Source organism: Anoplolepis gracilipes, chromosome 5, assembly GCF_047496725.1.
Source record: "Anoplolepis gracilipes chromosome 5, ASM4749672v1, whole genome shotgun sequence".
Taxonomy (NCBI): domain Eukaryota; kingdom Metazoa; phylum Arthropoda; class Insecta; order Hymenoptera; family Formicidae; genus Anoplolepis; species Anoplolepis gracilipes.
In genome coordinates this window covers 8,019,065-8,033,114 of record NC_132974.1, presented here as the reverse complement: position 1 = coordinate 8,033,114, position 14,050 = coordinate 8,019,065, and the positions used below count along the sequence as shown (strand labels likewise).

General features: G+C 28.4%; 1 protein-coding gene across 17 annotated transcripts in view; it reads left to right on the top strand.

Moving 5' to 3' along the window:
• The first annotated feature begins 1,839 nt into the window (after positions 1–1,839).
• The window catches only part of LOC140666131 (autophagy-related protein 16-1-like), a 277,683-nt gene continuing 265,472 nt past the window's right edge, over positions 1,840–14,050 (top strand). For 14 of the 17 annotated variants that reach the window (XR_012046715.1, XR_012046714.1, XR_012046716.1 and 11 more), the window contains exons 1-8: positions 1,894–2,351; positions 2,639–2,897; positions 2,962–3,124; positions 3,285–3,373; positions 4,251–4,298; positions 5,019–5,154; positions 6,938–7,043; positions 9,329–9,471. Coding sequence is in view for 14 of the 17 variants with exons in the window: in XM_072892992.1 (XP_072749093.1) it covers positions 2,222–2,351; positions 2,639–2,897; positions 2,962–3,124; positions 3,285–3,373; positions 4,251–4,298; positions 5,019–5,154; positions 6,938–7,043; positions 9,329–9,471 (1,074 nt within the window). In the remaining 3 variants the exon portion in view is untranslated. Of the gene's footprint in view, positions 2,352–2,638; positions 2,898–2,961; positions 3,125–3,284; positions 3,374–4,250; positions 4,299–5,018; positions 5,155–6,937; positions 7,044–9,328; positions 9,472–10,194; positions 14,041–14,050 lie in introns of those variants that run through there. The other 3 variants (XM_072892984.1, XM_072892988.1, XM_072892985.1) reach the window with 3 other exon arrangements.

The following is a 14,050-nucleotide window of genomic DNA, read 5'->3' as shown; positions in this document are numbered from 1 at the left end:
ATTAAAAAAAATAATTTTAAGTTGATTTAGAAATTGTTAAAGAAATGTTTACTTACTATTATCATAATTGATAAAGTCCGTCGAAGAGATCTTCAAGTTCTCTCTTTCGCCCAAATACCGATAGTGCTAATATTAAACGGTTCTGGTACCATCGGTGATAGAGAACATGTTTACCGAGAGCCGCAAATTCCGCTTCTCTTTCCAAATATCTTAAATGTTTATGATTGTATCCTCGTAAAACAATTATATTTTCTCTATAAATATTATTAAAGAATATATGTATTATTATGATATATGTTAAGAAAGAAACATTTAAATTTCTTTTGTTAGGCTATGTTAAAAACACATTGGCATTAAATGTAAAAAAATGAGTAGATTACAAAAGAATAGAATAAAAATTTAACATTCATTTAATCTCACCCAGATTTTTCCCATTGTTTAATGTAAAGATTTTTCGCTCGATCTGCTATTAATTGATTATAGAGTGCAAGTATGCTAAGTGCTATCTACAAATAAATATATTAAACTTTAAAGTTAAATTATATTTTAAATCATTAAGTTTATAGAAACATTTGAGATAAATAATACATCATCTAAATAATTGAAAATTATATTCATTGTTTAAAGAAGAGTGAAATATATCTTAATAACTTGTTCTTACCGTACTTGCTGCTACTCCTTGAGACATATTAACATCAGTATTAAGTACTGAATAAATAATGTATTCATCAAAAGTACTTTTCATAAATAGGTTCCTATTACGTAGTTGGTATTTTCTAGTCTTTATATTATATATTATTTCCCATACTTTATTATTTAATTTAAACGTTTTTCTAAAATTAATATATAAATATTAGATATACAGTATTAAAAAATTTTTATTGTATAACATATATATATGATATATTCAGCTTGTATGTTGTATATGCCTATGTATGTGTTGTAACTATTATATACACTGTATTATGTAAAAAAATATATAGCATTATGTAATTATAATGTTAAAAAGTTTTAATAAGCATAATATAGATCTATAAAATTAATACCAAATTACCTCCTTAGTGACTTATACAAAATATCATGTTTATTACAGTAACATTTCTTGCTATTTTTGTTTTGATTTTTCATTATCTTGATTTTATTATCTTGATTGAATTGTTTTCATTGTTTTGACTTTTTACCAAGTGACCAAATTTTACCAAGTTTCATATATTTCTTATAAATGCAAACATGTAATTGTTATATATATTTTCATATAAAGTTATTTATACCAGAAATTATTCTGACTTCTACCATCCAAATATGCTGATTATATTAATATTATATTATAATCATTCTTTATGATCGTGTATATAATTTTATTTTTAAATTTCTTCTATTTTTATTCCTTTAAAATCTAACATAACCTAAACACAGATATATAATACTACTTCTTATTAACTTATATTATTATTACATTATTTTAATCCTTAACAAACCGTATAATACATACCTCTTGATAATAAATGCAGCTCTTTTCTGTTTGTCAATATATAAATCTCTGATACAAATAATAAATCATAATTTTGAATATACATTAGACGGAATCTTCTTCATCAACTGCAGTCAACTTTATTGCTCATTTACACCGAACATTTTATATGACACATGTTAAATCGTACAGAAATTTAAGAAAAAAATTTACGTCTTTACTTTAGCTGTATTTAATACATTAACATTTTATTATTGACATTAGATAAATGCTGAGAAGCTGTCGAGTAATGGAAAAGTAGCGGGTACCGAGTGCAACTAGAAAGAACAGATGAGAACAGATCTTTCGACTAATCTATCAGTGATATCGATATATCGCAATGTCGATTGTTACTGGTGACGTAGTATCGATAGCACGACAATTTCAAAGATTTCAAAGTAGCACAGCCGTAGTGTTTGGTACACCTATACACGTTTAGGTTAGAATAGCTATTTTCATAATTAAAAATATTTGCGCTAATGCAGCAATGTCATGTGATTTTTATGAGATATTCAAATGTCATGTATTGATTGATGCTCGAATGTAATCCTTTATCGGGCAAAGTTATTCATTGCTGTGAAAAAGGGCTTTATCATGAAGTGACGATTGTTGTATCGTTGTTTATAGCCTTCTTGTCGAAACGGTTCCGATTAAGGTTAAATCCATAGTAATTACTTATTTTTAAGCACCATACGAATCAGTCGGAAAAAAATGACCTCGAACGAAGCAGGCGTATCGCTCGTCGCTCGGGAGGACATCAGCTGGCGGAAAGATTTAATTTCGCAACTACGCGAAAGAAACAGATCGCAAACCAATTGTTTTGCGGATCTCATTAGCCTACGTAAGTTTTATACCTGTAATTTCATGTTGATTTAATGCAGGTATCACTATGTCTTATTTCGGATATAACAATAGTTGCTGTACAGTATTTTGTTGTTACCATATGTCTTGCTTGATTGGATTTAATCTATAGGTTAATGTCCATTAACAGATCCTATATTTTTTTATTTATTTATTTTGTACCTTTCTAATCTCGAATACAAAAATTTCTGTTATATATAGCTTACACAAGATCTTTTTTTTCAATTTAATTTTGTAAATTAACTTTACGATACTTCTGTTTTACAGATAATAGGTTATTTGAAAGTGCAAACACATTGCGAAATACAAATATGCAGTTAACAATTGCAAATGAAACTCTTCGTCGTGAGGCAGCCAATGGCAGTATCGGTACAGGTGGAAATCCAGATCTTGAAGCAAGACTTTTAAAACAAGCAGAAGAATTGGCGATGTTACATAAGAGAAAAGGAGAACATACGCAACAAATAGTAGATCTCAATAACAAATTGCAAGAAATAACAAAAGAACTTCAAGCAAAGGAAATCAGGTAAATTAATTATCTATACATGTATATTTCTTATAAATCTATTTTATAATTTGCCTCTTTTCAGTCTTGCAGAAAGTTTGGAAGCTAATGTCAACTTACGTTTAGAAATAACTAAATGCCTTGGTAGAGAAAAAGAAATAGAAAGTATTAATCAGATGCTCAAAGATGAACATCAGGCCTTGCAACTTGCTTTTGCATCTTTAGAGGAAAAGCTTAGAAAAACACAGGTATATGATACATAATTTTTTTTTTATTATGTCATAAACATTTAATAAAATTGTATACTGTATATTTTTTTTATACTAATTAAAACAAGTTTGATTAGTTATTTGTAGGTGTTTATTTATTTTGTTTGCTAACATTTATCTAAACTTTATTAATTTGTAGGAAGAAAATCGACAACTGATTGAACGCTTAATAAAATATAAAGCCAGAGATGCAGAAAAAATGAATGAGGAGAATGATAACTTTTTAAGGTGAGTACACATATATGAATATTAATAAGTATTGTGTAATTTAGATGTTAGAAGATAAAGAATTACTGCTAAAATTATGTATATTGCTTCCTTTTTTTTTGTTATTAATACAGATTGTAGAAAATATCATAATAAATTTTGACTTGTGTACTATTAAAATATAATATGATGCATGATTTTTATAGTTTTTCTATAGTGATTGTGCTTATATATAAAACTAATAGCTAAGCAATAATCATCTTTATCATGAGAATATTTCGATTGAGCAAGTGTTTTGGTACTTTCATGTGTAATCTGATAAAATATATGCATAGTCTTGCATGCTAAATATAACTAATTTATAAATCTTAGACTTTCTAATAAAATAAATGTATTTTTGCTTAGTTAGAGCTTTTAAGGCTTGACCAATTTTTTTCTGCAGTTGATTTAGAATTCATATGTATATCTGTATGTTTCTGGTTAGTGTAGTTTTGTGTAAAGATAGTATTTAAATATAATCTTTTTGTCTCTCTGAAATCTTTCTTCAGCACCACTTGTCTATGGAATGCCTTCTCTTTTCTTGAAATGGGTTTTATTGTACATTATTTCATTAAAAAACACTTTAAAATATCATTCGGTTTTAAAATATTATACTTATTTCGGTTTCAAACGTAATCTTATTTCGATATATATGATCAATCTTTTCAAGTTTGTTCTTAAATCATGTATGTATGTATATATATGTACATGTATATGTATATACATATAATTAATATTTATAAACAGATAACTATAGACACACACTATTTATTAAATTTGAGTTTTTCACAGAAAGTACAATATTCAGTCACTTTAGGGCTCTATACACTAGACACACTGCTTGACATTTTCGTTTCAGTTTTACGAGTCCAACAGCCTTTTTGATGCATACCTTGTCAAAGTTCGGGTAAGTTTCATAAAATGAAAGACATTTCGCTTGATGTTAAATAGCTTTGGGCTGGTAATTTAACAAAAAAAAACTACATACTGCACTTGGTATCTCATAATTTATCTATTTTATGTGGGTGACGTTTATACTATGCATTTTATATATTTATATTGATTGATCATTCAATATAAAAATGATACACAATTACTAAACAATGTGAATTTTTAGTTTTAAGCTTTTATATGTATATAAAAGATAAAAAATAATATATAATGTGAATATTACTATATTGTAATTTATAACCAATGCAAAACAAACTTGAAAAGGTAAATAAATATTTTCGTTTTTTTATCTACTTTATAATGCAGTTATAACAATATTTACTGATAATGAGAAATAAAACTGAAAATTACATGTACAACAATTTTGAGAGAAAAATATGTAAGTATATATTATAAAAAAAAAAAACAAAATATATATTTTTAAATTATCTAATATAAAATTAATAAAAAGAAAATGCATTATAAGAATTATTCATTTAAGTAATGTGGTTTTGTTTTTATATATAGTGTAGCTTCTTACGAACAAACATATAATGAAAATTGCAAAATATATTGACGTTATAAATGCTTTAAGTTGCGACTTAAGCTTTGCAACTTTGTTGAACTTTAATTTACTTAATGTATTTACTAAATGCATATATTTGTCATTTCAAAACAATATTTGCTATTATTGCAGAAAGAGGCAAGCAAAAATGCAAAAAGAATTAGAAGATGCAGCACGAGACACACGACCTGTTAGTCCCGATCGTTTAAGTTTAAAAGAAGTCGCTGGTCTTCCAACAGCAGTGCCAACAAAAGTATCCGTAACATTTGTACGTTGAATTTAAAATATCTTACATATGTATGTATGTGTATGTATGTATGTCTGTACATATGCACTTATGTGTATATTGAGGTATTACATTATAATTACATTAATTTACATTATAATAATATAAATGTTTACATTTATAAAGGTAAAATTTAATTTTTATAACTAACTTTAATTAATATTTTATTTAGACAATTACATATATATTTCTTTCTCAATTTATTTTGATATTCTTGTATTTTCTTTTGCATAAATATTGGATTATTTGTTTCTTTTTTTACAGTCAATTATGTCAAAGAATGGTGTATGTTGCGTACTGTGCTTATAATTTTGTTATCTGAATGGCTTTGTACTTATATTATGCTTGTGCTTATTAAACATAACAATAATGTCGTTAACTATATTATATTAAATATTAATTTTTTTAGATATTTTTATAGATATTTGCAAAAAAATATAAATTCAAATATTATATGTTTATAGAATTACAAAATTTTCTTCTGAATAGATTATATAACACCAATTGTAGAATTTGAATTATATTTAGTGAATATATTATTACATTTGTATAGCACATTCTAAACAACGATAATACTTTTATCTTGAAAAATCAAGTTGAATAACAATTGTATATGCTCTTTATTTGTAAGAAACAGATGAACTTATGCTTAAGCAAATGGTGATGAGTTTTTTGTGGAAATTTATGTAATTATTGTTGAGAATCATTAAATTAAATTAATCATTAAATTAAAATTTTATTTATATATATATATATATATATATATATATATATATATTAACTTATTACTTAATTAACTTGTTTTATATCTAATAATAAACTGTTAATTGTATATATTAGAGAGAAGAACGCGACTATTTTATTTTTTTATTATAAATTATATTTCTTTATATATAGTAATTTGTGTGCACACAACTCTGACACACACACACACACATAATCATCATTATACAAATAATCTGTAACATTAGAATAATATTAATTAAGTTTTTATCAAATTTTGAATATGTTCCAACTAAATATAATGTTTGTAGAATTTAATGTGTATATGTTAGAATAAGTTGCATAATATTATAATTTATCGAGATTAAACTAAGATAAACTATGATTTTAAATGTTATAAAATCCTTTTTTTTTATTAACATAATCCGTAAAGTTCCTCAGGTCATTATGTTTTCTGTGATCTTATTCTCAATTAACTATATAAAGCTTCATAATTTTCTCTTTTGCGCTTTCACTTTCAATTAATAATGTTACAGATTTTTTACCTATATTTCACTCTAAATTGGTTACATGCAACAGCATTTTCATCACATATGTTCTTTGAACATGAATGTATAAATATAAATACGACTCTATATATATATATATTATATCATAGCACGGTTTGTTTTCAAAATATTAAGGCTTAATTAATTATTATATTACAATATTTGCATTTTATATTTATGTAAGTATTTTTATCTGTGTTTGACAATGAGTTAAACAACTATTCATAACTCATAATACAGCATGATAATGAGAAATCATCTATATACATTATATATAAGTATATATATATATATATATATATATATATATATACTTATATAAAATAATATAATTTATAAAACAAATAAATACTTCTCTTTGGAATATAGATTTTTAATTTCTATCACAATATTATTGTCATACATTAAAAATGTACAACAAGTGTATAACATTTATGTAATAACTTGAATATAACATTTTTAACACTCATATTAAATGTTTATAAACTTTACAGAGTGCCCATGAGGGAGAAGTTTATGCTGTTAAATGGTCACCTACTGATAGAATTCTGGCTACTGGTGGTGCTGACAGGAAAGTGAAACTATGGAACATTACTAAAGGTAATTAATAAAAAGAGAGAAAAGAACATATATTTCATTAACATTATAATAATATTATTAAATATATATTTAATAATATAATAATAAAATTATATTTAATAATATTAAAAATTATCATTCTTTAGAGACCTTTATTTGTACATCTCTTAAAATACTCTTTATTAATAATTTAGTAGAAGTAATGTAATAAATATAATTTTCATAGATATAATTATGGAATATGGTATTAAAATAAAATTATCATTTATCGCAATTTTTTGATTTTCAATATTAATATTGCGCAAATATCAAAGTTTGAATTTAAATCGTATTTAAGATTAAATAAAGAATAAAAAGTTTTATTAGTATTACATTATTTTTATATTTTTATGATATAAAATTTGTGATATATACATATAATGATACGCGCTTCTTCAGAAAGTTCAATTTAATTATAATCGTTGGGAGTGTTCCACAAGATAGTATTTGATTGACCATTCAAGACAAAGAGATCCTTGCTCCTTTTATCCTGATTGGTCAATCAAACGCTTCGAAGCACTTGTAGCGCAAAGTTGAACATGCATCGTTGCCACAAATTACGACCGACATGGCCGATTGCCGCCGCGGTAGAAGGATGTAAATTACATTCACGGCGCCGAAAGCGCGTGCGAGGGAAAGAATGCGTTTAATCGGACTATTCACGCGGGTAAACGACACCTCAGCCGCATAGTAGTCGTGAGTATTGCATGCAAAACGGTAAGAGAGGCTCATCCGTCAGAAATTTATCTCCTGATGTTATTCAAATTTTGCCCCCTTTTCTCTCTCTCCTCCTGCGCGAATCTAGGTGCGTTTACGTATTTGAGTTATCGTTGGCGCGTTTAACTAGTGCGGTCTTCACCACGAAAGATATTTGCAGTTTTCTTTACTCCGACCCATGGTAATTATCGTTCTCTAATTAGTATTTTTCATCTAATCATTAAGAAATAAAAAGTTTTATCGATTCGAGCAGGACGTTACTATGAACGAAGAGCGAATCTTTCGAACTCGTGAAATGCGATCCCTCCTGCGCCCATATATCAGGTTAATGGCGTACTTATAGTTTTATGATCTAATTATAGTTTATACGTGCGTAAAATTGATATCGTCTAGTGAGTCAGAATGATATAAGAATCTTAGGACGCGCTAGTGCTAATAAAAATGTTCATTAACATAAGTCTGCGGAATAACTTAGGTGTATTTGTCAACATAAATGAATTTGTCCTGCATTACGTTGCATTTATTGTACAACATGATTTTATCGATAATTAATTTTTGATTCAGGAAATACATTTGGAATTAATAATTGTTTTTAATTTTGACGCGTATGTAATGATAAAGTAATATTTTCTTAGAAGATTAATATTTATAATAGAGATATTTTATAATAGTTGTATTAATTCATATATATTATAATATATATTAATTAATTTATAATAAAGATATAATTCTCGTATTGAGAGAGAGAGAGAGAGAGAGAGAGAGAGAGACTCTTCTTTTTTAATTTGTAATAAAGAACAAAATTCCATGCAAATTCGGTAAATAGATGCATAATATAAATAAAATATACAAAATTTATAAGAGAAATAATTAATGTTTATTATGAGGCTTGCGTGTTTCATTGTCATTTCGCTTCTGCATTCGCGGTAGATATTTTTTTCACTCAAAGTTCGTCGCGATTTACTTAATAAGGTACTATGACAAATCAACAGGTTACTTTGCGCGACCGGTGCGACGTACGATTCGACCTTGCCTCGTCTAGTAAAAGCCAGCCTACCGGCAAAATCGTTTTGCAGCGAAGCGATCGCACACGTTATAACGCTCTTGAATCTAATCCCCCGCGCCTCTCGTTACAAATTGGATGAAATATCCGTTCTTATTGTATAGTTATATATCCACTTAACTCGAAATCTGCTATTCTGGATTTCCAAGCATTATCCATTTCTCGGCTTTGTTTCACGCGCTTTTTCTTTTTCTGTTCCTCATTTCTATCTATATTTCTCTATCTCTTTCTCTATTGCCTGTTTTGAGGTGCTTTGGATCGCAACGCACTTGCTCGTTACCAATTAAGCCGTCAGGGCATAAATTTAATTAGTCATATTCAAAGAATATAACGTACGTTATATAGGCACGAGGGAAAAAGAGAGAGAGGGAGAGAGTGTAATAACTGCAATGAGGAACAAAGTAATTGATAAAGGCACGTAAACGCGAAGAATTAAAATACAAACATCGTTAGGTAATAATATGAAAACGTGAATATTGTGTTGCAGATACATCGGAGAGCAAAGGCATCCTCGTCGGCAGCAACGCCGGTGTAATGTCGGTGGACTTTGATTCGACGGGCACCCTTATTCTTGGAGCATCCAACGACTATGCGAGCCGCGTCTGGACTGTCAGTGATCTTCGCCTAAAGGTAAGTTTTTGCATCAATTATCTTAGTGCGTGGTCCTGTGCTTCTCCCACGCACTTTCGAAGCAGCATGAGAGCTTAAAAGGGCCGCTAAAAGATAGTCGAAAGAATATCTTTGTAGTGTATTTGAAGATTTTAAATTTAGATTTTTCTACATTATGATAATATTATATAACATCGTGATATAAAGTTATATTACGTAAATTATGTTTCACTAATTTCACTAAAATTTGTCATATATGTGTGATATTAATTGTAAAATATATAATAGTTGTATACATAAATTTGCTTCACAATAAAAATAAAAATAATAGAAATAAAAAAATATGAAATAAATTTAAAAATTATATACATAGATTACGCGGATTGTTGATGAAATTAATTCTTATTGCATTTCTACCAGAATTTTTGCAAAACCTTTTACAAATTCGTTTTGATATTTCACGTACACATAACGCGAAAAAATACATTTGAATACAAAATGAAACGTAATACTCACTTGCAATCTTTGCAAGCTGCAAATATAGTATTAACATATTTATTATTTATTGAATATATTCTTAATATTTGCGTTAGAATACAAATAAGAATAACATCAAGAATGTAGAAATCAATTGATGAAAAGAACTAAATATTTTTTAAACATTCGCTCAATTTTTTTCATACGAAACATCACTCGATCCATTTTTCCATCATATCTAGGTTAATATTGATAACTGTTTTTAAGGATTTAAATTTCCAACTTTCGATTGCCATTCAAATATGCTGCTCGTTCGTAATTGTACCACGGTTCTATGGATATTCACTGTAAAGCCAGATGTATTACGGAATTAGCGGCTCCATCCCTCTCACGAAGAGATGAAACGTTCCGCGCAACAATACTCGAACGAAATATCGAAAATTCATCCGACAGTGCTGAGTTTGCAAATTTTTTAAATCCGCAGATTACGAACGAAGCGTTGAAATTACGCGCGTCGAAAGCCGTAAATAAAATAATATAGAAAGACTGCTGCGAATGCATTCCGTTTTTTTTCTTACACTATATTATTAATTCTAAAATTGTTTTTTTTTTTTTTTTGTAATTATTGACAAGTAAAAATGCTTGACGACATTATTTAAATTATTACAAATTATTATATTTTAGAATATACATATTATATATACAATATTATAGATTTATTATAAAAATTAATATAAAACACGATTGCCATAAATTAATATTATAAATTAACAAGAAATTTTAATTAATTGTTTTTTAAAAGTTCATTTGCCATTTGAGCGTATATAAAAAATTTATTGTAATTTTTTACATATCTCCATAAATTTTACTAACTCTCAAAAGTTGAGAATGGACTTGGAATATCTTAGTATATTTTTGATGCTTTATTGGCAATAATGTGCTCTTTTAAGTAGTCAAGAGTTATATACGATAATCATGTACCTATGACCGTACTCAATCAAGCTTTCATACTGTATTGCGTTAAACACAAACAAAAAGAAGTTACATTAAGATAGAACAAATGGCCTAACAACTACGATAATGAGACGCGTTCGTCCCTCGTCTTCGTGAAAACATGATTGGCTGTACGGACGTGTCCCAGGAAGTGCATAAAGAGACGTCTTGCAAAACATGCATTAAATTACAAGTCTGTTCCGTTGGTGAGACAGCCCGTGAATCTACCAGCAGTAGAATATGAAATTTATCGTCACCTTCTTCTCCCTCGCGATCTATTACGGTACGGTTCATGTAAATCCGCGGCGTTAGCGCGATCGTAAAGCTAATGACAATTTGCAAAAAGTCAGTCAGAACCGAATCACACTGTAAATCTTGCCACAGATCATTATTCCTACTTATGCCTATGTTGTACGTTTCGAAAGACTCAATATTTCCTGGCTTTTTGACCTTACGCTGTCTTAAAGTTCGCTCGTTCACTCGGCCGCTGCGCGCGCTCATTTACGCTTCCTTCATCATTGCTACATTTATACTAAAGGAAAAAAACGACTTTTTTCGCAAAACTTTTTATTCTGAAAATATATATTGAAAAATTGTAGTGAAAGAAGGTACTAATTATTCCTAATAACAAATATTAAATATCTCAATAATATTCTCGATAATATTAGATATAATTGTCTTTTGTGATAATAGTGCATTATTAAATTGATTGTAATATTTGTAATTTTAAAATATTTTTGATGGCATATTTTTATGTAAATAATTTGAAATAATATTTTTCTAGTTTTTCATCGCAGTGTATTTTTTTACACGATTGATTCAAATGAAAAATCGTTCAGATTAATAATCCGATAAGACCCAAAATTAAACTTGTATGACTGGTAAAATTCATAGATTAATTTCTAATAATATCCGCTAATTTTTTAACAATTTAAGACAAAATTTCTAAAAAATCAATTTATTAAATTTGCTTTATAAAATTATACATAATCAATTAATTATTGAATGCGATATTTCAAGATTATAACAAATAGACATAAATAATCAGTTTCAAGTTTTAATCTTACGATAGAATATAGATCAGTTTAATTAAATTCGTGTCAAATATGACGGTCGAAGTTTAGCATATGACAGTAAATGCCGATCACTACTAATGTACATTATTTCCTTTGATCTATGCCCGAAGTCGGGTTTTCATATATAAGAACTTAAGTACATGGTCTGTCGATAGTTGGAGGTATACACGCGGTCGTGTATGGAGGAGTAATCAGGAATGATCGATCGCGATGAAACTTTAAGTCCCACGTCGTACGTATACGTATATCCCGACCTGCGCACCTCGTTACTTTGATAGGATTGTCAGAGTGTCGTACTGATGTAACATGATTAAACGTTGGGAGCAATGATTGTCGGCAATACCGATGGGAATCGACGGACAGAGGAAGCTTCTGCTTCTGCTAATCCTGCGATCAGTCCTCGCAGTTCTAGATGAGACTCGAACGGTACTTTGATTTGTATCGTGTATATATATGATCAAATCAGTCAGGTTTTATCGTATAAACATTTTTTTACATCCACGATTCGTCGAAATCGAATTATTGATATTTTATCGATACTCGTCGTAGTTTGCCAAGATATATTTGTAAACAACTTATCTTTAACGTTATAGTAATACCATGCAAGAATATCTGCTCATGTCGCTCTCTCGTAAGATTTGTCATCGCGTCGTTTCAGTATGCGAGATAATTTCTCTCTCCTTAAAGCAATTACATGTATTCACATTAAATCACGTGACAAGATTAGGCAAAGATTCGCTGGTTTGCAATGGAGCGAGATTGAACCGATAGTATGTTCTTACCAGCTGCGTAATTACATTATATACTTGATATGTCCTTCCCCAACGTCACTGTGTAAGTTACCGCTTGGTCTGTTCTCATTTACTTTGTAGAGTAATATCGTGTTGCGCGGCGGTTACCGCGATGAAATACAATGTATAATACAATATATTTGCGTGCGAGCATACAAGTAAAGGTTTATCGCTCGCAAATCGTTGGATATGTTAAATGTGTGTGTGAAATTGACTTCGTGCAAACTCATTAATTGTTGAGAGTTCTGATTTTATTTTTAATAGTTCTTGATAGATTAAACAAATAGTTTTGGCTATTAAATAAATAGCTCGAGGGAAACAAACTGAGACGCCAAATTCACTCTGTGTTTTAATTTATCCGCTGACAATTTTTTTAACATTTCTTATCAGATTTTAAGCGCTTAAGAGTTCCACAAAAAGTTGTTTGTGTAAAAATTATTAGAATATTTTAAACAAGATTGTCCGAGATGCTGAATATATAAGTACATAGGTGAAACGCTCGTGTCTCCACTCATTTATAATAAATTAATTATGTATATGCACATATTATAAAGATGATAAATTATGTCTTTGTTTTATTATTTATTAACGATGTATTTACATGTGCATCAAAATATTAAAATAATTGCAATATTCCTTCATAAAATAATATAATAATCAATTGCAATATTCGTATATAATATTATTGAATAAAAATATCACGTATGATTTCTTGTATATTTCTTGTATATATCATATTCGTCATATTCGTGTAAATCTCTCGCACACTGTGTCTCTGCTAGATATCAAATGGCAATTGAACGATCACGATATCACGAATATAAACACACATTTTTACGTTCGTGTCGAGTGGCCATCATACGCGAATTACGGGAATGCTGAAAATAAATATCGGATAAAAGTTTCCAGATGCGTACGTTTTAATGTCGCGAGTGATAGTGAATAATATGACAAATATCTTGAGTAGATTAGCATATATAAATATCGTCGGGAGTGTCGAATAAAAGTGTCGGGTGATTATTATAATTATGCGAGTGTCGTGAATATATATCGATAATCGATATTCGAGCGAAAGTATGTACATCGTCGTGCGTAAAGTGAATGTCGATACAAGTATCGTAAGTTTTAATTTTCGGCATCTATCTTTTCATAATATCTGCATAAATAAATGTGGTAGTATCGAAAAAAGTATCGTACAATTGTCGAATTTTAAGTATCGCGATTTTTATGAGTGATGATAATTGATTACAATTGACTGATTTA